At 44.9% G+C, this 25731-nt stretch overlaps 2 protein-coding genes across 9 annotated transcripts in view; one reads left to right on the top strand and one right to left on the bottom strand.

Moving 5' to 3' along the window:
* The window catches only part of UBAP1 (ubiquitin associated protein 1), a 35428-nt gene extending 25599 nt beyond the window's left edge, over positions 1 to 9829 (bottom strand). For 2 of the 8 annotated variants that reach the window (XM_084503965.1, XM_084503972.1), the window contains exon 1: positions 9715 to 9829. The gene's annotated coding sequence lies outside the window, so the exon portion shown is untranslated. Of the gene's footprint in view, positions 1 to 2027; positions 2361 to 6845; positions 7009 to 7834; positions 8056 to 8258; positions 8375 to 9714 lie in introns of all 8 variants that reach the window. The other 6 variants (XM_084503967.1, XM_084503966.1, XM_084503969.1 and 3 more) reach the window with 6 other exon arrangements.
* Positions 9830 to 12685: 2856 nt separating this feature from the next.
* Positions 12686 to 25731, top strand: part of DCAF12 (DDB1 and CUL4 associated factor 12) — a 32068-nt gene continuing 19022 nt past the window's right edge. The window contains exons 1-4 of the mRNA XM_084505041.1: positions 12686 to 12956; positions 13636 to 13890; positions 22717 to 22923; positions 24182 to 24242. Of these exons, the coding sequence (XP_084361167.1) occupies positions 12876 to 12956; positions 13636 to 13890; positions 22717 to 22923; positions 24182 to 24242 (604 nt within the window). The 5' untranslated portion in view covers positions 12686 to 12875. The remainder of the gene's footprint in view (positions 12957 to 13635; positions 13891 to 22716; positions 22924 to 24181; positions 24243 to 25731) is intronic.

The raw sequence follows: 25731 nt of genomic DNA, 5'->3' as shown, positions 1-25731 counted from the left end.
AAGAGGCAAAGAGTGAGTACATCTGTTAAACAAGGTTCCCTCTGTGTGTGCGACTGCCACAGCTGAGCTTGCTCACAGCTAAGACATACACACGTGCAAGCAGCCCTCACTCTTGGAGAAAAAGCAGAGCACCTACCTAAACCCTGAGACATCTTTCAGTGATGCTCCGGTCACTGAATTCACCTTCACACGCTGCTTCAGAAAGCATTTCCATACCACAGGTGTAATCTCTCCCTCTGTGCTGCAGAGAATTCACCAGCTACATTCAGGAAAAAGTACCCAGCACATCCCTAAGCACCATAAAATAACCTCTATCCACATGACACTCATCTAATATGGAAACAACTGGAGTTAAGGCGAAATTTAAGTTTCCTCACTTAAAAAACAACCTGGAAAGGTCTGCTTTCTCTCTAAGACAATAATTCAGTTTGCCCACTGCAGCCCCACACTTGAACAGATGAGTTTAACACTTACTGTGGGCTGGAAGCCCACACCTCACTGCGAACTCACCATCATCCTTCAGTCATAAATATGCAGAGCAAAATCCAGAAGCCCATAATGTACTGGAAGTGACAAATGTGCAATTACAAACCTCCCAATGACAAGAGGACACGAAGACCAAACAAGAATTTCATGTTCAGCTGGAACGAAAAATGGAGAGGAACCCATAACCCCAGAAATACGCTTTCATTTGAAGCCTGAAAGACTCTGGGGCATTCACACCACCACCAACTGAACACATTTTTACAAACAATTCTCATTCACAACTTTTATCCTGAGCAAAAATCCATTTTGCCAAAATTCCCCTAAACCACCAGCACAGCCTAGTTCTTCCATGACACTTCAAAAACAGTTTTCAAGGCACCTACCAGAGAGCAAAATCCATCCCAGTTTTGCAGGTGTGAGGAACAGGGCACAAAGATGAAAACTGTATGCCCACAGACATCCAGCTCAGCCAACAACAAAGCCAGAGCAGAACTTGTATTTCCTGACTCCCAAATCCACAGCTATCCCAGGAATCTCACTGCATTCTCTCTGGTTTTGTCCAGTATCTCTGATCCACAATATTCCGTACCAAATCTCCCCTATTCAGTTTTCCACCCTAATGATGTTCTTCTGGATTGGTATCATGAAACTGGATTTAGCCCAAACTTTATTTCTAAGTTGCTATTTCCAACCCATTTAAGTTTGCAGTTTGGTTGCACAACACCTCCAGTGTTGCTCGGTGGTATAAATTTTTTTTCCAGTCTATTAGACATTTCTTCAGAAGCACTGCTAATGAGCACAACCCCTGAAACACTTAAGCAAGGAATAACTAAACAGAAACAGATCATTTTATATGCAAAAGGCGTCTTCAGAGATGCATTAGCTCCATTTCCTCAGGACATTTTGACAGATCTGAGTCAGCTCCAGCAATCTAGCCTCACTTCTACATAACTAGGTTGGAGTAGGTTACCGGAGGAGATTGCCACATGACCATCCAACAGCGGTGCCCTCAGCTTTTCTTCTCCAAACATCTTACAGACCAGCAACAATACAGGACTGCTAACAACACACAGATCTATCTCTTTGGACCATCACTACCATTAGAAAGCAGCAAGATATCCTGTAAAAAAAAGTGTAAAGACTTTGGGTTGACTGTTCCTCTACTGGGATGTTAGATTTCCTCCCATCACCTGGGAATCAGCCCCAGCCTCTTCTCTAACCCTTGTCTGATTTAACACAGCTTTAGAAGATACATCCAATGCTGCCTAATGACAGAACAGACACATCATGCTCAAATTCCTGCAGTAATGTCAAATTACAGGAGAAATGTGCCTTGAAAAAGGCTTGTAATAAAACAGACAAGCTCTCTCCCAGCTTGCAGAAGAGAAGAGACCTTTACATTACTAGGTGGAGTCAGTTCATACAGAGTACAGCCAAGTCCCTGCACTAAATACTGCCTATTTCAAGCATTTGTTTCCTCGAGGGAATAGACAGAAGCAGAATTTCTTCCTCAGGGCAATATCATAAAACCCAAAGAATACCTCCTTACACTTCTTGCAAGTGCAGTGTGCAGATTCAGGTATGAAAAGGATGGTGTTAGCACGTCACAGGAGTAGATGTGTCACAGCCACTGCATCACCCACAGGCACATTTCTGGAGTCCATCCCCAACTCCAAAAGCAGCTTAGACCACACAGCTGCTTGTGACACTGCCAGCTTCTTCACATTTGTCTTCATTTACCTTCTATCTCATCATATACTTGTGGGTTCTTTAAGCTGCAGTTAAGGCTTTTCCAGTTGAAGACCATCAGTGTGAAAAGATTATGGAACACTGAGTATTGCTTTTACGTCCTCACTTGAATTTGTTAGCTTTCCCTTTGTACATAAAGAGAAATAGAACAGAGTTATTTAAAAGCAACAAGCTTTTTTACCATTTCTATTTGCACTTGCTTTGCAAAAAATGCACATCAACAAGCCCAGGCATTCAACGGGCTGGAAATACATTATGGGCATTTATGGGCTTTTTACCAGCTATCCAAAGAACTCCAGGTAAGTTACAGACATTATGCACTAAACTCCCTTCTACAGACAAGAAAAAAGCCTCTAACTGCAGATGCTGAGAGCTGCCCTCTGTCAAGACACCAACTCGCATCTAGCAGCTGCTCTTTTAGAGACCATTCACTGGCGTAAAGTAATTGCATTTTGCATCCCACCATCTCTTAGCATTTCTGAGCCAGACATTTTCGCTAGTTTTGCTGTAGCATGAGATTCTCTATCAGTTGTAGGAATCCTGAAACATCTCCCCTCACTCCAAAGTCTGATAGTCACTCCTATCATAATGGCAACAAGAATATTGGCTGATTAAAACTTGTTACAGATTTTTTTTCCCCAAACTTCCCCAAGCTTGTTCTTGTGGGGGACTTCAACTTGCCAGACATATCCTGAAAGCACAACACAGCCCAGAGAAAACAGTCTAGGAGGTTTCTGGAGAGTGATTAACTATTTCTAGAGAGCAAGATAACTTCCTGACGCAGCTGGTTAGCAAGCCTACCTGGGGAGGTGCCCCGCTAGACCCTCTGTTCACAAACAGAGAAGGACTGGTGGGAGATGTGGTCGGGAGCTGTCTTAGGCAGAGTGACCATGAAATGGTGGAGTTCTCCATTCTTGGGGAAGTCAGGAGGGGGATTGGTAAAACTGCAGTCTTGTACTTCTGTAGGGCCGACTTTGAGCTGCTCAGGACACTGGTTGGCAGAGTCCCTTGGGAGGCGGTTCTGAAGGGCAGAGGGGTCCAGGAAGGCTGGGCGCTCTTCAAGAGGGAAATCTTAATGGCGCAGGAACGGTCTGTCCCCACGTGCCCAGAGACGAGCTGGCAGGGAAGAAGACCAGCCTGGCTCAACAGAGAACTGTGGCTTGATCTTAGGAGAAAAAAGAGGGTTTATAATCTTTGGAAAAGAGGGTGGGCCACTCGGGAGGACCATATGGATGTTGTGAGGCTGTGCAGGGACAAAATTGTAAAGGCCAAAGCTCATCTGGAGCTCAATCTGGCTACTGCCATCAAAGACAACAAAAAATGTTTTTATAAATATATCAACACAAAAAGGAGGACTAAGGAGAATCTCCATCCTTTACTGGATGCGGGGAGAAACTTAGTTACAAGAGATGAGGAAAAGGCAGAGGTGCTTAATGCCTTCTTTGCGTCAGTCTTTAGCAGAAAAATCAGTTGTTCTCTGGATACCCAGTACCCTGAGCTGGTGGAAGGGGATGGGGAGCAGGATGTGGCCCTCACTATCCATGACAAAACGGTTGGCGACCTGCTACAGCACTTAGATGTGCACAAGTTGATGGGGCCGGATGGGATCCACCTGAGGGTACTGAGAGAACTGGCAGAGGAGCTGGCCAAGCCGCTTTCCATCATTTATCAACAGTCCTGGCTATCAGGGGAGGTCCCAGTCGACTGGCGGCTAGCAAACACGATGCCCATCAACAAGAAGGGCCGGAGGGCAGACCTGAGGAACTACAGGCCTGTCAGTTTGACCTCAGTGCCAGGGAAGCTCATGGAGCAGATTATCTTGAGTGTCATCACACAGCACTTGCAGGGTAACCAGGCAATCTTTATCGATGATCTGGGTGAGGGGATTGAGTGCACCCTCAGTAAGTTCGCAGATGACACCAAGTTAGGTGCGTGTGTCGATCTGCTTGAGGGTAGGAAGGCTCTGCAGGAGGATCTGGATAGGCTGCACCGATGGGCTGAGGTCAACTGCATGAAGTTCAACAAGGCCAAGTGCCGGGTCCTGCACCTGGGGCGCAATAACCCCAAGCAGAGCTACAGGCTGGGAGAGGAATGGTTGGAGAGCTGCCAGGCAGAGAAGGACCTGGGAGTGATGGTGGACAGTCGGCTGAATATGAGCCAGCAGTGTGCTCAGGTGGCCAAGAAGGCCAACAGCATCCTGGCTTGTATCAGAAACAGTGTGCCCAGCAGGGCTAGGGAGGTGATCGTTCCCCTGTACTCAGCTCTGGTGAGGCCGCACCTCGAGTACTGTGTTCAGTTTTGGGCCCCTCGCTACAAGAAGGACATGGAGGTGCTTGAGCGGGTGCATAGAAGGGCGACGAAGCTGGTGAGGGGCCTGGAGAACAAGTCCTACGAGGAGCGGCTGAGGGAGCTGGGATTTGGAGAAAAGGAGGCTCAGGGGCGACCTTATCGCTCTTTTTAGGTACCTCAAGGGAGGCTGTAGCGGGGTGGGGGTTGGCCTGTTCTCCCACGTGCCTGCTGACAGGATGAAGGGGAATGGGCTAAAGTTGTGCCAGGGGAGTTTTAGGTTGGATGTTAGGAAGAACTTCTTTACTGAAAGGGTTGTTGGACACTGGAACAGGCTGCCCAGGGAAGTGGTGGAGTCACCATCCCTGGAAGTCTTTAAAAGACGTTTAGATGTAGAGCTTAGGGATATGGTTTAGTGGGGATTGTTAGCGTTAGGTAGAGGTTGGACTCGATGATCTTGAGGTCTCTTCCAACCTAGAAATTCTGTGATTCTGTGAAACATTTTCTTCAAATTATTCCTCAGGATATTATCTTGAGGATTATCTAGAATATGACACTTCAAATAGTTAAGTGCTTAGTTGCAAAAGTAATAGCAGGTATAGAGCCCTGACAGTCTATGACCACTGACATAATTACAGCTTGATTAATAACTAATCTTGGTTTATTAGGAACTCACCAATTTAATAAGCATCTAATAAATACAGAAATCTGCTCCCCAAAATATTTATGGCTCATGACTCCTCCCAAAGTGCAGGGTGATTCTGAATTACTTTTCCATCCATTTTTGTTCATAAAACTCCAACTTGACTTGGGATACATCAACGCCCTTCCTCAGAAAGGACCATAGGGTACTTTCTGATAATCACATTTAAAAAAAATACACACCATCATGAACACAGAAAGCAAAAAGTCAATATATGTATTTTTTTAGAGGAGTCAGACTGGCAAACTGCTTGTAGTGACCTAATAATTATGAGATTAAGAACGCACGCTTTTCTCAGATTGTGTTACAGCATAAAGCTCTTCTATCCCTTTTCACCATGAAGTTTTATTCCAGATAATTGATTTTAAATATATATATACCTTTCCCTACAAGTACCTCCTATATTTCTATTTCAAAGTATTATAGGTTACTGTGCAAGGACACCACATGACAGTATTAGTCACTAGGGTGGAACCCAGGATAGCTTTGCTGTATTAGATAAGGAAACACATATCCTTTAACAACTACTTCACAGGGCATTTACAAATGAAGAATCTCATTTTATTCTAGAGCCCAGAGCTGATGAAGCAAATCAAATCCAACAGAAAAGCACATCTCTATGTCTACATTAAGCACAGCACTTACACTTGACACAGCACAACTGGCAACACACAGACTCTCAGAAACCCAACCTCCAAAGCTCAGGGAATAAATCTCACCAGTCATGACTTCATCTGCAGCTACCCTAGAGATGACAAACTGTACAAGCACAAATACAAACATTAGGAAAGGGCTTAAGTCAACTCTTTCACATGATCTATTAGATAGCCGTGATGAACATTGACCTCCAGCAACACAGACCAGACTAACTGGGAGCTCACAGCTAGCAGAATCATTTACTCTATTACTAGTTTCCATAATATCAACCACCATTGGCTAAGTAGCTTAAGTAATCCTTGAGAGTAGCTTAGTACATACACATAAGACCATCTTACAGCTGAAAAATGGACTGCTTCTTGAATAGGACTCCTGCTCTGTGATTTGCCCAGGTGAAATGTTACACCTGTCAGTGTTTCTGACAAAACACAGCTCAGAGAATTACAGGCTAAGAACTTCCATTTGAACTCTGCTGGTTAGATGGAAACTGCGACGTTGCTCAAGCAACATGGTATTTTGAACTTACCTTCTCTCCCTCTTAGAGAATACTGAAACTTAAGTCAAAGGAATGATACGCTGTTCCTTCTTTGATACACTTCAGGGTTTCAAGTAAGCACACTGCAAGCTTAAAGGAAGCTGGAAAGAGCTTTTAGCCTTTTGAATACAAAACACAACTAAGTCTGGACACAGAAGCTGTTCTTTCAAAATTCTCAAGTACAGGAAAGAGTATTTCTTAACATTTAAGAGCATGCTTCGCTCATGCAAGCAAAGATTTGGAATAACTCTGATCATTTAAGAGATTAAGAGCGAAAAACAGCATTGCTCAGATTCTTCTAGAAGATCTCAATCAAGACTACACTGGCTGCAAAAGGTCGTTAGGGACACAGAAACCGAGCTTATTGAAACCAAGTCATAAGGTCAATGCATTTAGCAATGCACTAGCATACCAGAGAGGATTACCCACCTAGGCAGTTAACACAGAAAAACCGTGAGCTCAGGCTTGTATCGACCAGCTGCAATCCCAGTGATTGATCGCAGAGCGGTACACACTACAAGACCATTAGCAATGCCTTCCTTGTTATCAGAGCAAGCAGACATCGCAGGGAGGACAGCTCAACCTATGAGACCTAGTTTTTCAAACAAGAAGAATATTTATAGTTTGTAAACAACTCTTTTCCTCTAATCAACAATTTTCAGAAACATCTTGCAGAATTTTTCAGTTACAGCTCCGCTAGACCTCCTTCACACCATCATTGATTTGCGTTACAGTGATCAATTTTAATAGATGGTAATGCCTTTCGGTAAAGATCCTTCAGGGAAAGATCCCGTAGCTTCAGCCCTGGAATTTATGGCAGAAGAGACTGACACTGATCTTGTTAGAAACGTAATGCCAGAAAAGTCTGGACAGAAGCTCCTGCCTAATAAGTACAACTAAATTTCCCACAAATCAATTTAACAGAACATTCAAAGAACAGGAACAAGGTGGTGACAAAGGCTTATGATATAGTGACAGGCTATTTTCAAGAATATTTGTGTGTCTTTAATTATCAATCCCTGAAGTTTGTGGGAGCAACACAACACCATAAACTTATAGAATAAAACCCGGGGTATGTGTAAGATGACACCTGCTGCGGCATTATAGCACTTGTGCCACCAGCAAAACAGCTCTGGCTGCCGGTGTGACAGCATTAGATGGGATTGTCTCCTGGACTGGTCCAGAAACCTAACTCCTGTTCTGCACATGAACAAAGCAGATGGAGCAATTCTGCATGTTCTTTTTTTTTTTTTTAATATAATTTTTAATCCTTAAGATTTTTGCTAGCCATCAACGTAAACTAAAAAAATTAATCTCCCAGCTAAATAGCTGGGCAATATACTCTCTAAAATATTCTAAAAATTGAAGTTAAGTTTATTAAAGATAAACTAATATTTATTCTTTAATCATTCACATACCTTATACCTAAAACTTCCTTGTTTTCACTTCAAAGTTCCAGATAATTTCATTTCAGCTTTCGTGTGACTAATCTTGAATCTTTGCTCTTAGTATAAGCAACTTCTTTCCAGATTCCTTTCTTCCACAGTACACTCACAGGAAAAACAAGTATCAAGCTTGCAAGCCAGATCCAGCAGATTACAGGAGAAAGATGACTTTCAGTTTTGTTTGAGACCAAATCCTCGAGCCAACAAAAACAAAGTTGAGAGACTACGTTTTCTTTCCCCCATCCTGAGAATTAAGATTCTGCCCAAAAGGTTTGAGTTACCCGATTGCAAGGGTGTCCTAAGTCCCACCGTCACTTGCAAATTACACCTCTGTGTACAGAACCTGAAGTCATTAGGCAGCAGCACCACCGCTGTTGTGCAGAGCACAGATACTCACCTAACACCGTACTGCACAAGGCCTGGCATACATCAGCCCAGCTCTACTGAGCGGCTACCACACACACCTCAGCCCTGTTCCCTTCCCTGTGGCAGCACTGTGCAAGTAGCTCTGGTCTGTAGGGAGAAAAGAGAGGACACAGCCAAAAATTTTTTTCCCCCCTGAAAAAAAAAAAAAAAAAAGTTGCTGCAACTCAGAGATGCCAGATCTGCAGGGTCAGCCCTAGGAAGGGAGCTGTTGCAGGAGTGCCAGCACTAGGACAGAAAGTCCCACAATCCATGGATGACCAGGGAAGGAACGAGAGGAAGAGGTCTGGCTGACTGCAGAACCGCCTCTTCTTTTTCCTTAACACCCTTTGTCACAAGTTGGAGCAAGATTCCTCCCCAGTAAACTCCCACAAAAGCCTCTTGACCACTTAGCAGTTTCCGAGATGCTGCTGTTTTCTGTTGTTAGCACAAAGTTACATCACCAGTCACAACGGAGCTGTTCTGTAACCTGACAATACTTGCCATTTAGGAACATCCACCTCAAAGTACTTATACTTGACATCAATACATTCTTCCTGAGTCCTGAGCAACAGCTACAGCAGTCGTACAGCCAAGAGCCGAAGTCCACCTACGTAGCTCTGCTCTGATAAGACAATAATCATAAGAATTCTGCAAGACGTCATTTTTTAAAATCCTATCTTGACTTTTTAAATAATGTGAAGAATAAAAACACTTGACAAAGTGATGACTCATTTCCACCCATTATAATTTCTTTTACTTCTTTAAAAAAAAATCCTAACTTCCCCTTAACGTGGCAGATTTGGGGCTATCAAAAATCAGAAAGACAGCCTTTGAATTACATTAAATACTTCCATAGCAGCGTTAACTGTTTTACTCCTACTGAGCTAGCCGAACAGAGGATGCTAGAAGTTAGAAGCTACAAAAATAAAGTATTCCTGCACCACACACATCCAGGGTACATCAAATGTAGAAGATACGATCCTCTTGTAAATACGAAAGGAAAAGAGTTAAGTAGAAAAGAGGCAGAAATAAGCGCTAAGCATAAAGAGGTGCAGAGAGCTACCACGGAGCGAAGACGACTGCGGCTCTCCAGCGCACAACGCCTCGAGATAGCGCTGCAAATACAAAACCAGGAGGCGGAGAGGAAGCCACGCACCCGACCCCCCAGCCCCAAAAACACAGAACCTGGCGGCTCCCCGGCGGGGATCTGTGCGCTGGGGGAAGGAAGAGCGCTGTTATTCGCCGGGATCCGGGAGCTGCCCAGGCGGGCACAGCCCCGGGGCCCAGCACACGGAACCTCCCCCCTCCCCCCCCCCACCCTCAGGCCCCCCCCAGGCCCCCCTCAGGCCCCCGCGGCCTCCCCTCGGCTGCTGAATCACAGCGGGGCCGCCGGGCCCGCCCCCCCCCAAGGCCCATAACGACACCGGATCCCCTTCCCGGAGCCTTACCCGTTACCTCGCGGCCCACAGCCGGCACCCGCGGCCGCTCCCCGCCGCCCTGCGCCCCTAGGCCAGCCGCGCCCCGCCGCCGCCGCCAGCCCCGCCGCCGGGCGCCGCCATCTTGTCCGCCTCCTCCTCCTCCTCCTCCTCCTCGCCTCGCCGACGTGCTGACGTCACGCCGCACGCTCACCTGCCCCCCCCCCCCCCTCCCAACACACCGCCCAATCGGGTGGGGCTCGCCGGTGACGTCATGGGCGGGGAGGGAGAGGGAGGGAGGAGGCAAAATGGCGGCGGGGGGGGGAAAGGGGGAGGAGGTTCCCAGGAGGAGGGGGGGGGCGTGTTGTGGCTGGAGGCACGGCAAAGGGCACGCGTAACAAAAAGCACTCGTAACAAAAAGCACATCCACCGCGAGTTTAATAAAGGAATGTGTAAACGCAAACAGCTCCCTCTGCCCCCTGCTTGCCCTGAAATGAGGAAGTTTGGTGACACAAGAGGGCACCTCCAAGCACCCCGATCTGCTGAGGCGCCTGCTGACTGAAAGGGTGGCACCAAGCGGGGCGTGGGGCAGAGTTGTGCAAAGATGAGCTGATGGCAGATGTGAGCCCCTCTGGCACATGGTGGGCATGGAGGAGCACGCAGAGGGTGCGCTTGGTGCTTGTGAGCTGTTCCCTGCCTCAGCACCCTCTGAAATCCCTCTCTGTGAGGGTGGTGAGGCCCTGGCCCAGGCTGCCCAGAGGAGCTGTGGCTGCCCCATCCCTGGCAGTGCCCAAGGCCAGGCTGGATGGGGCTTTGGGCAGCGTGGGCTGGGGGGAGGTGTCCCTGCCCATGGCAGGGGGGTTGGAATTAAACAATCTTTAATGTCCCTTGCAACCCAAACCATCCTGTGATTCTATGATTTTCCCACATAAGAGACTACAGTATAAGTTGTGCATTTTACAGTCACAGGTAACACTCTTGCAGGCTGACTCCAAAGGGATGCACATGAAACCAACCTCATGTATCCTGCTGTTTAAGCTACCCGAATACCCTTACCGTGTCCCTCCAGCATAGTGTGGTCATCCTACTCTGCTCTTACCCTCAGGACTAGGATATAAAGGCTGCCTTTTGTTTCTCACCAGCAGCACAGACATGGCCTGCCAACAAGATTCCTGTCCCTGCCCTCTAGGTATTGCCCAGCAAGTCACATTTGCTCAAAACTAAAGAAAACAGTTAGCCTGTGCCTCTCATATGCTTAAATTAACACAGTTGTATTACAGCGTATCCATTCCTGTTTTATAGCATATCCATTCCACATAAAATAAAAAATGTATATTTAGGACTTTTGTTAGATTTATCAGAACTTCAAGGATGTACTTAATCTATATCAAAAAGCAGATTGTTCTTTCCACTTCTTAGAAGACCAACACTATCAAGGTCCTCTAGCTTAGTCTAGTAATAGAATCAAAAGCCAAAAGTGAAGAAAATCACACACAAAGACACTGGATTGTTGGATAAAGTGCAACAGCTATCTTTATTTACAGGATCCCAAAGGACAAATAGATATGAGATTGTAAATATCTGACCACCTTCTCTTTCAATACATGTGTAATTTGTCTTTGAGCTCTAGTCTGGAACAGATGGATGGAGATGCCGCTGAAGTTAGACAATTTACAACACAAATTCCTGCTTTTCTTCTCATCTCTGTGACTGTCTCACTTCAGTGTTAAGGCATTTGAAGTCTACAGCATGAAAGCATGTTTTGGTATGCCCGCCTGTAAAAACAGGAGATTGATGACCTATTTTCCAGGATGGTTAAAGTATCTTCAAATCCGAAGTGAGCACTGATGTGCACTTGTTAGCTAGGAAATGACAGGTTGACATGGAAAAAGCTGCTCACTTCACGCTCCCACAGCCACATGGATGTCGCTTGGGGAGATGTGCAGGACACGGTGCTCTGCAGATATGCCCACGGGCAGCACGGTGAGCCAGCCCACGTGGCAGGCGCTGCATCCCCGCTATGTGGCATGTGTTGTTCCTTGCTCTGGTGAAAAAACAGGGATGTAAAGGAGTCAAAGCACAGCTGCTGTTGTGAGGCAGACTGCAGACTGACCCGACAGGACCCAAGTGGCTGAGGGAACTGGGGTTGTTTAGTCTGGAGAAGAGGAGGCTCAGAGCAGACCTTATGGCTCCCCACAGCTTCCTCAGGGTCGTCCTCTGCTCACAGATAACTAGTGATAGGACTAGAGGGAATGGCCTCAAGTTGCACCAGGGGAGGTTCAGGGTGGAAATGAGGAGACATTTCTGCTCAGAAAGAGCAGTCAGGCACTGGGACAGCTTGCACAGGGAGGTGGTGGAGTCACCGTTCCTGGGGGTGTTCAAGGAAAGGTTGGATGTGGTGCTTGGGGACATGGTTTAGTGGGTGACAGTGGTGGTAGGGGGATGGTTGGAGCAGATGATCCTGGAGGTATTTTTCCAACCTTAATGATTCTGCGATTCTATGATTTTTTAAGCATTAGGCTCTTTGGCTGGGCTGAACACAGGGAGGCACCCCACTGGCATGGAAGAACCCCAGAAGGCGTCATGGCAAGGGATAGCTGCAACACAGGAGGAAAAGGGAGAACAAGAGGATGCCAGAGACTGATGGAGAGCTGTGAGGGGGTGACAGAGCAGAGCATGTGAGAACACTTGGTGCAGCTTCTGGCAGCACACCCAAGTAAGAAATGGCAACCCCAACTGCATGGTGACAGCACAGGTGACAAGGCACTGAGGTAGTTTGACTCCCCAAGACGGGGAATTTCAGGTTCTGAGCCAGGAAAAGAGACAACTCGTGCTTCTGCGGGGAACAGACACCGAGGGACACCCGGACCCGAGCAGGGGGTCCCGGGGCCGTCCCCCCCCCCCCCCAACAACAACCACCGCGGGGGGGCGCCGCTCCCCCCCCCCGACGGCGCGCGTTGCCTAGCAACGGCGGGCGGGCGGGGGCCGGGGGGGGCGGTGCTAGGAAACCGCGGGGGAGGGGGGGCCGTCAAGCGTCGCCGCGATTTGTCGCAAAGAGGTCGGGGGCAATGTCGTGAGGCGCGGCCCGGCCCGGCTCGGCTCCCTCACGCCTATGCCCCCAGCCCTGGCGGCCGCCTGCTCCATGTGGGGCCCGGGCCGGGCTCTCGGCTTCTCTCGTTCCCTTTCCTTCTACTATGGCCCGGAAAACAGTTAGCAGGAAGCGGAAAGCGGCGGCGGCGACCGCCGCGGGGCCTGGGGGGCTCCATGGGGAGCAGGTAGGCCCCGGAGGGAGGGGGGGGGGCGGTGTGAGGCGATGGGGACACGGGGGGGGGGAGGGGGAGGCCTTGAGCGGGGAGGGGGAGGCCCTGAGGGGGGAGGGGGGCCCCTGAGGGGGGTGTCCTGGGTCTGGAGCCCCCCCCCCAGCTTTGGGTTCAGCCCCTTTCCTATGGGTTCTGCCCCCTCCCCTTTGGGTTCTGCCCCCCCCCCCCCCCCCCGGTTCCCGTTGGGTGCCGCTGTTCATCCCGTAACCGCCGCCCCCCGCCCCGCAGCCATGCACCGGGCCGACCCCAAGGCCGGCCGCAGGAGGCACACGGCCCCCACCCCGGTCGGTCCCCAGCTTTTCCCCCCCCTCCTCCTCCCCTCCTGTGTCCCCAGAACGGTGGGGGTGGTTGGGGGCAGCCCTCGCCTGCTTAAAATGTGTTTGTTTGTTTGTTTTCCTCTGTTCTCCTGTTTCTGTAAGCAGGGGTGTTGGTGGAGCAGCGTGGAGTGATTGGGGTGTCGCTGCGGTGTTGCTTCCATGGCAAATATTTGTTTAATTCTATAATCTTACTGAGGCCGGCAGTGCCGAGCTCGTCGGGTGTGGTATTTGGTAGGGCGGCCAGGCGGACTTCAGCGTGTTGGATTTACAAGGGCGTTGCTTTAAGTTCCTCTAACTTCCGCGTTTATTTTTCACAGTATGGGTGGGATCACTCGGTTCACAAAAGGAAAAGGCTCCCCCCGGTGAAGCGGTCCCTGGTGTACTACCTGAAAGGTAGAGAGGTGCGGATGCAGAATGAGTCCAGCTACCACCGCTTGTTGCATGGATACGCAGCCCAGCAGCTTCCCAGCCTCCTCAAGGAGAGAGAGTTTCACCTTGGAACCCTTAATAAAGTGTTTGCCTCCCAGTGGCTGAACCACCGACAAGTGGTGTGCGGGACAAAATGCAACACAGTAAGTGCCACCTCTCTCTCTCCTCTCTCACTTGCTTGTTATTTCTCCCTCTCCCCTTTCTCCGTAATCCAAGCGTTTGGGCTGCCAAGGAAAACGTTAGGAAGTAATTACAAGCAGAGTCAAAATCATACATGATGATTTTTCAATGAATGTATTATTTAGCTGTGGACTATTCTCATCAGAAAATGTGGTTCTGCACAGGTGGCTGTGGACCAATCCATGAGGCTTGTGCTCAGCATCTCTAATCTGCACAGGGCAATTGACTTTTTCTGGGGATGAGGTGCAACAGGGGAGTTGAATCTTTCTTCTTACCTTGCAAATAGGGAGTTAGTGACTGTCCCTGTGATTTCTCAATGATAATGTCTGAAAGAATTTACTTAAAATTCTTTTTTTTTTTTTTTTTCTTATTCATCCTCAGTCAGTTTGGTTTTATGTGGTGTTCTGTCCTAGTGTTCAGGTAACTCATCTAGTTCATGTACTGTTACATCGTTTTACAGCCCCTGAAATCACAGGGTCTTAAACTAATGTTTTGGACCTGAAAAGTTATAGGGGAATATTAAAATAGTGTCTTATGTGATTAGTAAATGGAGGAGATTATACAAACAGGTAAATCTTTTCTCCTGGAGCTGGTGGTCTGGCCTCACTGGCCAGTGCTGCAAGTTCACGTATTTAGTTCTGATTGAATTAGAGCAAAATTCGGAACTTGTTCTTCACAGGTTGGTTAGTCCCGCTGAAATGAGATGAGTGTTGTAAGGAACGTATAGATCCAGCAGCTTATAGTCCTCAAAGTATGTGAGTCGATGGGATTGCTTCTCTGCTTTCATGACTTCTGAGCAGAAGCTATGCTCTGCGGTCTGACTTGCAAGGGAAACAGATCTTTATTTATTTATTTATTTTAAGTGTTCTACAGTTATTCATAGTTGCACAGCAGGAGTCTTTCATGTAGCAACTTTAAGGCCTAGCTGTATAAATAAAACAGCCTTGTAACAGGAATCTAGCAATGTAGAAGCTTTCTGCCTTCTTTCTCCACATGTGCTTATCACCTCAGCTGGTCAGCAGCCAGCACCCTTTGTGGAACAGCTTCCAGGAGACAAACTCCTGCTGAAACACCAGCTCTCAAAATCCTGCTTGCCCAAGCGAGATCACTGCGGGCTTTGTAGTGCTGCAGCAGTTTTGCTGTGTCCTGTAACTCCCCTCATTCCACAGCAGCAGTGGTGAAGATAAATGGGCAAGTGCATTGTTAACGCAACCTTGCAGAAATTGTTGGTGGCCAAACAATCAGGGAACTGAAGAGGGATTCAAGCACATTGTTGTTAGCTCTGCATATGCTGCAGGAGGTACATGCTTCTGCAGCTAGGCTTACGTTACAGATGGACGTTGTGTTTTGTTAGGCGAAACGTACTGATGGCAAAAATCAACGTCCTGATGTAAAATATATCGATTAGGAATGCTGTAGTAGCTTTAGCTCGCTTGCTTTGCACTCACATTTGAGTAGAGAGTTGAACAACGAACGTTTTAATTGCAAGATTTTATCTCTTATCTCCTGAGCAAGCAATTGTGGCATTTAAATTGGGAGTGAATCTAAAACAACTTGTCTAACTTTAATGGAGTTCACTGCACTGGTGTTGCATGTAATTAAAGTTAATGCAACAGAAAATTATAAACCAAAGCAATTGCTTTAATCCAAGCTTAAACATGGCACGGGGAGCTTTTAGCAGTTCATTTGTAGATTGCCTTTGGCCATGCTGTGCCAGAAGTATTCACTATTTTTAATAACAAAACAAAAACATGCTCTCATCATAAAGAGAAGGAGCTTTGCTTTTAGTCACCTGACAGTACTGGTCACCATAAATGTTGAAGAGAATATGGAGCTCTCAGTCTGTAGTTCACTTTTAATGAGTGTTAAAACTTGTTGCATTATTTTCGGCAACTTTTTATCCTAAAAAATATCCCTGGGTATGCTTCTGTATATAAAATAACTTTATTGTCTCTAGTAAATCATGCTGCTTGCAGTTGGACAGCTGTAATTAAAATATTTGAGTTTCTTATAGGTGCATGCTTTTTTCCTAGATTTGTAGATACGGAACCTATCTGAGCATTCACGTGTCTGAAAATTCAAATGCAATCACCTGGGGTTTTCTGAGGCAGGAGTAAGTTTGCAAGGATTTTCTTGGTTTTGTATACAGTGGGCTACTTAGAGGTATTGAAAAACTAATAAAGGAACAAGCACATCTGTGAGGTGCAGGTATTTAGGCTGTGGCACCAGGGCACTGAAGTTACCAAAAGCTGAAGAAAAGGAAGAGGAAGGTGCTTTAGAAGATACTTTATCTTAGAAGAAAATACTGTCTGTAATCAGTGTGTTGTGTTCAGGAATTGTAGAGAAACTTTGAGACTATGTAGGAAACAAGCTTATGGCAAAAGAAACCACTGAACACTGGATTAGTGAACTACTCATTCTTTTTTTTGTATGCTATTTTTCAGGAAGTGGCGAGGGATAAAGCAGCTTCTGAAAAAAGTTCAAATCACCATCTTGCAGCTTATTCTGATACCTTAGTCCTGTGTATATGTTCAGGACATAATTTTGTTAATTGCGAAGTTAAGCGTGTAGAAGTACCAGAGCTGTAAATCATTCCCTAAATACACAACACTTATTAGTTTCCAGTTGCTTGAGAATCTAATTGCTAGGAATCTAATATTACTTTTTTTTTTTTGGTTTCTCAGGAAGGCCTGATAGATATGTTTGTCATTTGTCTTTTTAAACACGCAACTTTCTTAATGAACATTCTCTTCTGGTTTCTCAGGAGGCTTTTCCGAGTCACGAAGGGAAGCTTTCTGGTGGCCAGCTGGTACTTCTTCTCACCTTGGTAGATTTGCATGTTGCCTTGGATGCCCTGCTGTAAATGCCCAGCTCTTGTTTCTGCTTAGAGCTTTTTAATTAGTTCAGGGGATCCCTCGCCTGTTCAGTACACCTCATACAATTATAAACAAGTCTGGCAGTCGTGGGGTAGCAGTGGTGAGAATACAATGCGTAGTTCCTCCTCCAGCTGCGAATATGGAATGTCTGTGGGGAAAATGATTTCCACTTGCTTTGCGAGGTAATGCTTGCTCTGGTTTTGCCAGCAATGTGAGGAGTCAGGAAGACTGCTTGTTTCCTGCTCCCAGGGAGGGAGGGGGAAGTCATGTCGCCACGGTTCATAACTGCTCAGAGTCCACTGAACGCCATACTTTGGTCACTGTAAATAAACCTCTGACACTTGTAAGTGACACCTCCGTTCACCTTGCTTTCAGTGCCTTGTAAGTAGAGAGTCAGGTGTTGTTTCTTGTCTCTCGGGAGGATTTGGTTTTCTGTCAAGTACATGTGATGCCCGTGCCTGCCTTAAGGGTCTGTTGGTTTCCTTGCCAGGTATGGTGTGGGCGGCCCAGCTGCCCTTTAGCAGACCAAGTCTTTCACTTCTCCGTCCTCTGCCATCTGCTGACACAAGTTAGCTGTCTGCCAGCCTCCTAAAACTACATGCAGAGGACAGGACGCAAATAAAAACTGACAAATGTGACTTTTTGGCAGTGAGCGTGTTTAGTGACATCAGATGTGTATGCCCACGAGCTGGAAGGGCTTCAAAGCAAGGTGGGGTGCTTGGTTGCAGTGCCTTGTCTCTGGAAATGTGGATTCAGAGTCAACTCGCTGGCTTCTTTTACTTCTGCTAACTTCTCAGATGTTCCTTCATGTTCTGGGTTGTTCCTCCCTCTTTGGACCCTTTCAAGGAGGATGTGTAAGGCCATTCCTCTTGTGCTGCTTGTTCTCTGTACTGCACAACCTGTAAGTAGGTCTTGTGCTAAGATTAGTGCATGTTCTGAGCTCTGCTGGAAAGGAGTCCTACCAGTTTGAGATCTTAGTCTTTAAGGATTCAGCATTTCTTTGGGGCTTGGCACGTAGCAGTGAATCTGCATTGCCATGGAACTGGAGAGACTTATGCCAAGCGTTCTATGAACTTAGAAAATAGAGATGTTGGCAATCTGGAAAAAAGAAGAGATGAAGAAATGGGAAGAAAAAAGAAAAAAAATAAACTAAAACCGGTGCTACTCAGTGCAACCAGCAATGGTATTAGTGTAACGACCCTGTAAGCATTGTATTAGTTCTGTTGTTCTGATCGTTGTTCTCCAGATTGTATCTACTGTGTCATTTTCCAGCTTGGCTGAGGGTGACACTTTGGTGATCAGCTTCAGTCCGGAGCTGTGCCGGTGCAGGATGTGATGTTCCCACCTGCTCGTTCCCAGTGTTCACGTGGCTGTGGAGGCAGCTGGGCAGCTGCTGTGTGTGCAGGCAGGTTTTTGCGTAGGGGTAATTGTCCCTGAAGGCAGAGAGGTGATGTGGCTGACCTGGAAGCTACCTGAGCACCGCTCCTTGCCACAAAGGCAGTGATACTGGGTGGGTGAAGAAGCAGTGTGTGAATTCTTGAAGACTGGCTTAATCCAATTGTGAAACTCCGTCCCAGCTTACTCTCTTGGTGACTCTATTTTTAGCAAGGCAGTATGCTTATTTCAGGTAACTTCAAATGTTAAAGCAAACTATAAGAATGCTTCCGGGACTTGAGAGCAGTGTGTGAAGAGCAGGGGTGCAGAACATAACACATATACTTGCCTGAAGAATAAGCAGTCTTTTGTGCAAGTTCCTTGTGCTTTATGAATCCAGGTCTGTCCTGTTTGTGTAATAAAACATAGTGTAGCTCAGGGTGGCACGCTTTGGTTTTGTTCAAACTGGTCTGTACAATCAACCCAAAGATGGGGCAACATGTTCCCTGCTGTTCCATGTGCAGGGCTGGCAGCAGAGGACACAAGGTAGTCTTTATGTGCTGTTGTGAAATAGCATTTCTTTCAACAATTTTCTAAGCTTGTTGTCCACACGAAGATTAGGCTTTTCAAACTTTTTCTCACCAAAAATAATATGATCAGAATGTTTCCCAAAGTGGTCACGGCTAGATCAGATGTGATGTTACGGTGGCATATGTGAAAACATCACCTGCTGCTTTGCTCAGTCAAATTCTTTCAGTTACAGATGCGTGGAAAGGACAGTTAGATGTAATGAACGGGTCGCTTTGCCCCCTCAGCCCTCCCCCCAACTGTTGCCTCTTAAAGGTAGGTCAAAAAATGAAGCAGACTTGATGAAGAGCTCGACAAACTGCTCTGCTCTCAGTACTGCAAGGTTGGGTTTTGCAGTGCAGTGTTGTCTTCCAATAATTTGATTCTGTGCCACAATCTTTACTTCTGGCAAACTGATTAATGAAGTTCCTTAGTTAATTAAGCGGGACGGCTTCCTGATGAACTTCACTGTTAGCAGCTTGACAAGGGAGCCAAGTTGTATGGGAGCCACAGGCCCAAAGAACTTCTCACCATTCTGCAGAACAAAATAAAACCAGGCAAACACTTGGTAATTTCATGGGGTGTGAAAAGTACGGCCAGATCCTAAAAAGTCATGACTGTGACAAATGCAGTATGTGGCCTTGCCGCTCTGCCACGGTCCTTGAGCGATAGCATTGTTGCAGGCTGTACATCTGAAATGCCTTATTTTAAAAATAAACAAACAAACAAAAAGCAACATAACAGGAGGGGAGATAAGATTTCAGTCACATCATTCTCCAGCATGTTTCCTTGTCAGAATAACATTGTCCTGCAAAGAACAAGATAGCTGACCCTGCTTCATTCCTCACAAACTAAGTGTGGTCCTTGGACTTCTGGCAGCTGGCCAGAGCAACCCTCACTTGAGGTCCTGACCATCAAGTTACTGGGCATGCTAACGCCTGACATGCACACACACTTCATTGGTGGAGGAACCAAATTATGTATAAAACGGATTCAAGGGACAAGCAATTCACTGTTTGGTTGCTGGGAGTTTGCACCTGTTTTTTGAGGCTGATTTAAGCTTTTATGTAATGAATAAATAACTGAAAAAGAAATTCTTATTCCCACTTGGTAGGAAGGGGGTTAAAAAAGTATAACATGGGTATCAGCTCTTTGTTAAGAATGTTAGGGGCTGCTTTGGAGTTGTTTGCAGTTGTGCTTATTTCAACAGCAGTGATGGTACCAGTTTGCTTGAAAAAAGCAGGGTAACTTGTTTTCTTCAGATTTATGTAACTGCATGCTGGAGTTTTGGCTGCACTCACTTAAAAAGTCAGGTATTTTGTACTTGATTTCCTGTCGTGTCCTAAACTCATAAAATAGTGCTCAATTTTCAGCGTTCTTAGCTGGGTGCCTGTTTTGCTAGACACTTTTAAAGCCCAAAAGTGGCGAAATATTAACAACGTCTGTTTGGCTCTTGGCTTCTGTTTGCTGGATTTATAGGGAAAGATTTCCTGGCATTCAGCGTGAGTTCAGCTTGCAAGTGTGAGCTGCTTGTGAGCTTCCTGCCCTGCCCCAGGTGATGCAATACTCATAGCACATGCAGGCAGTACTTGCTTATTTTGTTCTTTGGTTGTTGTTTGTAAACTGCCTGCAACTGGTTCCTTACAAGTCTCTTACTAACTATTAGGGGAGTAATTTCTGCTTAGAGCTTAACAGCTGAAACAGCAAAGCCAGTGTCTTAACTATGTCAAGTTTCATGCTGCAAGAGCAGTTGCAGCTCTGGTTAAGGTAATGCTGTAAAATTGGAGGAGAAAAGTGAGAAAACAACAGAGCAGTTCAAGGGCTGAGGATGGATTGGAGTGGGGTGGGAGTAGGTGAAAGCACTGCGAGAAGTATGCCCTGGTACTTCTAAGCACGTCTTCGTTTGGAAACTTGTTACAAGAAAATGAGGTTGAAGATCCAGAACTGAAGTGTGAGGGTCTGTGATACTTCAGCATTGTGTATTTCCAAGTTCTTTAACTTGGAGATACACAACTTTAAATTTTACAGTCCAGTAAGTTTACAGTTCATTAAAGAAATTTCATATTTAGAGTAAGTCTTGTTCTTTAGTTATTAGCCTGGTGTCAAACACAGGTGTGCAGTGGTGATGTTAGACTGGAGAATGTGAAGGGTTTTTAATTTCAGTGCTAATATCTACTGAGATTCCCTCTGAAGTGTGCATCTCTAACAGCTGAAATATGGCTTCCCTGAATCTGGGCCTCCTGAGATTTGGATGCGTTTTCCTAATTAATGCTTCTGATGCTAGCTTTAGGACCTTCAAATGACCGTTGTAATCCTGAAACTTAGGTACATAAAAATTTCTTTTTTTCCCCGCCCAGTAATTGAAGGAGGATGGGGAGGGAATTGTGAGTTTCTACTGGAAGGAAATACTAAAGAAGAAAAGAAGATAAAAGCTCACAGGGGAGGATGAGAGGAGAGGGAATTAGTGGTCATCGTGTTCCTGTAGTGCAGGTGTTAATTCTCAGGGATGAGGTTAGGGCTGCTGCATGCATTCTGATTTCACTGCTTGTCTTGGGAAGTGAGCCGCATTGCGAGGCTGAGCAGAAGCGAGCAGTGCCTCCTTCCTACTCAGCTACGCTTCAGCTGCTGCCTGTCCCCCTGACACCTGCATACAAAATAAAGAACTGAACATAAAAATTCAGTCACTGTAGGAACTCTGATCTGTTTGTGCAAGACTTCTGACTACAGAGGAGGATCAGTTGTGGGTTGAGGATGGTGCATAAGTCTAGGTACAAGGCATAAATAGTGATGAATAGGTCATGGCTTTCTCTGCAGAATGAGTTTAACATACCATACTTTAACAGATTTTGATTTGACATTAATATTCTGCTAGCTCAGTACATCAGAAGTAACAGGCTACTAAATCTTGTTTAAATTTTGCTTCTTATTAAAGAGCAGAGATCAAGTCTGTGAGTTCTTCCAAAAATCTTGGGCTGTGATTTTTTTTTTATTTTTTTTTTACATCACTTTCCTTAGTGCCAAGTCAGCTCACATACTCCATTTCCTTGCTTCTCATTCATGTTCCCTCACAAGATACTGTTCCTTAGTTACACCAATGTGGCTGTTAGTGCAGCTGCACTCTGAACACCTGTGGAAACAGTCCAGTGCAGGAGCCTCCCAGATGAAAGTATGCTTTGGCAGACAGGGTAAACCATAGTTTGCAGAAACTAATTTAAACTTTACCATTATAGTAAACTATAGTTTAAGTAAATTGAGTTTACCATTATCATAAATTATAGTTGTATGCATTGGAACAGATTTAACTTGGTGTGCAGTGATGTCTGCAGACTTGCAAGGCTTTATAACTGATCTTTCTGCCAAGGAGACGGTGACGTTGAGCTACAACTTCTAGTCTTTTTGCAGACAGATGAATGTAGCTAGATATCTGTTTCTTTTTATTGATATTCACACTGGCAGTACTGTGTTTAGTCACTGTTCTGTGCATCACTAGAAAATAAGCTCTAATTAAATAAACTTCTAAGGTGTCAATTTGTCAAAGCCGAAACTTCAATATGTATCCTGATCTGCGCTGCAGGAGATTTGTGCCCAGTGCTCTTGGGCTTACTTGCACTTTGGAGGTGGGTCTGTCTTTCTCCCTAGTGTTAAGAGAAACTAGAAAACAATTCTGTTTTGTCACAGAAACGAACAGGGCAATAAACTTCAGATTTGAGGGCTTGGTTAAATGGGAAATGTGCCATGACAACTTTTTCTCCTTTCTCTTCCATTGCATTCAAAACCAAATGGGATCATTGAAATAAAACCCAGTGTAAATTAAGCTAGTTCACTAGTTTTAAGTAATAAATTATACATTTTTTCAGTCATCTAGCAGGATTTATAGCCAAAGTGGAAATCTTGTTTTTCTGATCTTTGTTCAGCAATGATTTGCATCTGCTGTTTTTTTTTTTTTTTTTTTTTTTTTTTTTTTTTCCCCAGTTATTTGTGGTAGACGTCCAGACTGGTCAAATTACCAAGATTCCTATTCTGAAAGACCGTGAACCTGGCATGGTGAACCAGCAGGGCTGTGGTATTCACGCCATTGAGCTCAACCCCTCAAGGACCCTTCTGGCCACAGGTGGAGACAACCCCAACAGTCTTGCAATTTATCGTCTGCCTACACTTGATCCTGTCTGTGTGGGAGATGTAAGTGGGAATATTTGGGGAAAGCTTATTCTGCCAATTAAAAGAATTACTACTTTGAAGTGCCTGAGGTCAAAGCGAGGTTAGATTTGGGAGTTTTGTGGTGAAGAGTGAAGAATTTCTGAAAGGTTTAAAACATTCCTGATAAAGTGGTCTTTCTTGACAAGATATGTTAAATACAAGTGAGGGGCATGAACACATGAAATGGTTCTAAGTCAGATTTCCTCTTCCTTGCCCTCATTCAGGTCCACTTAGATTACTTTTAAGCATTGAAAATACAACCACATCCTAAATGTTGGTCTAATTGTGATGATGAAGGCTGAAACTGAGACACACAGCTAGTTTTAGTGAAAAAGCTCTTGTGATAAGATTGAAAAGATGTTGCAAGTTATTCAAGTTTTCCCCTTCTCCTGTGCAGCTCTATGTGTGCATTATCCCAGAGGCAGATCTTGCCTTTAAGGATCAGTTCTAATCCCGTGCACTTTGATATAAGCAGCACCAGAGTCTATTTCTGAAATGTCCTCATACTTTTTTAAAATAGCCAGTCTTGAAAATAAAAAGGCTGAAGTGAATACAGTGGTGTCCCAGAAGCCCTTCTCTCATTTCTCCTTCCTTTTGACTCAGGCCTTAGATGTTACTGACAACGGCAGAGGTAGGAGCTCTGCAGCTGGCTATCTGCTGCTGCTGAAAAGGCTTGACTCTGAAGCTCTTCATGACTTGCTATTCACTTGCATGCTGCTGTGACTGCAGCTTTTCAAACAGAACTACAGGCTTAGGGATCCCCCCAGGTTTCTTTACATGCCAAACAAAAGGTTCTTGAAGTAGTAGTCTTGAAAAATTATTCTGTAGCTTATCTATTGCAAACATAATGTTTTAGTTACCATTTATAGTAGGGACGTTTGAGGAAGCGTGTGGCTATTTTGCAAAAAACACTGCTTTCAAAATGGAAAATCTAAGTTCTTAGATGTGAGATAAATTTGTCTTCAGTTTAAGGCCTGTTTTTCCATCACTTAATTGCTCTCTAACTATTAATTTTATATGCTAAGTTTAATGAAACTAAAAAAAAAAAAAAGTTTAAATTGCTGTGGGTTACTTAAACTACTCCAGATTGATACTGGGATTTCACCTGTATAATGTTTCTAACATAGGTCTGTTCTTCTTATGCTTGTACTAAAACTCAAAGTGAAAAATACTTTGCTGCTTTGAGAGACTACTCTAGAATATAATGGCACAGCAAATCTGACTTTTTTTTTCCTTTTAGGATGGACATAAGGACTGGATATTTTCAATTGCGTGGATCAGTGATACCATGGCCGTTTCTGGTAATCTTTTTTGTCATTATTTTACTATACTGATGTACAGCACTTGGTAAGTCTTAGGGAATCACCTTTATCAAGACATAAAGATAACACAGTAATTGTAATAGTGCCAATAACCAGTATTCCTGTTTCAAGTGCTTCTGTTTGTGATTTTCTGCAGGTGTGTGTGGGGGGGGGAATAAATGCTCCAAACCCAACACTTTGTAATACTTCAGTCTATGATATAACTGGCATTTTGTCATGATTGCACTTGAAGTGTAGGCTCGGCCTATATGGGGCCTGCTTTGAGAGCTATCTACTAGTTATCCTTATGTCCAGCATTTTGGGGTCATTGCAATTAAATGTGTCAGTTGAATTCACTAAAGGTAGGAGCCTGGAGCCTGATTACCTTTGGTGGTTTCAATTAGTAGGAGGAAAGAAGTCCTTGAAAGAGGTTTCAGCCAACCCCCATGGTCTGAATTTCTTCTTTCTATTGTTTGGAGGGAGTTTAATTGGGCAGCTTAAGTCTTGGGTTTATCTGAACCCAGGTGTCTTGAGCAATATAATGTAATCACTAAACCATTTTCTTAAATGTTTCTCACTGTTTCAGAAAATGCCTTTAAACCCAGTTAAAACAAATGTGTTTGTTTGTTTGGGTTTTTTTGAGGCATGCCTGGTACTGTAAGTAGACCTTCGCATTGTAGAAATAACTGATAAGAGTCCCCTTGGGACTTTGAATAAAAATTATCCTGGGGATGAGAAGCAAAATTTCCGAGAGCCTGTTACAGTGCGTGACCTTCAGTTTAGAACTTTCAAGTTCTCATTTCTGAGCTTTAAATTATATTTAATATTTATATAGCTCTTTAGTATCTGAGATTCTTCTGTTTTTAAAAGAGGTCAGTAGGGTCTGGCTTGAGTACTGCTACACTGAAAACCACTTGGAACTAACTAGCTTGGTTATTTAAACTACTCTTGGTCCTTAAATTATAATTTTTTCTAATATCAGAGGGATTTCACTGTTTTTCTAGTAGGCACTGACATGAGAGGGTCTCTAAACAGTGAGTTACAAGGGAAGGATTTTGTATGAGGGTAACTTCAATAATTTCATGTTATGAGTTAATAACTTTGGAATACAGCAGAGCAACAATGTTTACCTGGAATCCTGTAAAGACTTTTTAATGAAAACTCAGTTTCTGTTATCAAGCTGTTAGTAGTTACTGCTATATATGTGCATACACACGTGTGTAGGTAAGATGGAAGCCAGTAAGAGAAAAGGTCAGTAACTGACTTTTTAGTAACTGGTTGGATAACTGGTGTAACTTCATAAAGTATTACTTAAGTAAAGGCAGCAATACCAGTGTCCTAGTGCATTAATTTAGTAGTTTACTGTCTGTCTGTGGTGACAGTGTATATAGTATTCCATACATGGGTGTCAGACTGTAGATGACAGAGAACTGTCCCGTAACAATTCAAGTATTTGATTTTTATAATTTGCTTAGCTATTAAAAAAAAA

The sequence above is a fragment of the Aythya ferina genome (assembly GCF_964211825.1).
Source record: "Aythya ferina genome assembly, chromosome: Z".
Classification (NCBI taxonomy): Eukaryota; Metazoa; Chordata; class Aves; order Anseriformes; family Anatidae; genus Aythya; species Aythya ferina.
This window is presented reverse-complemented; position numbering and strand designations above follow the sequence as displayed.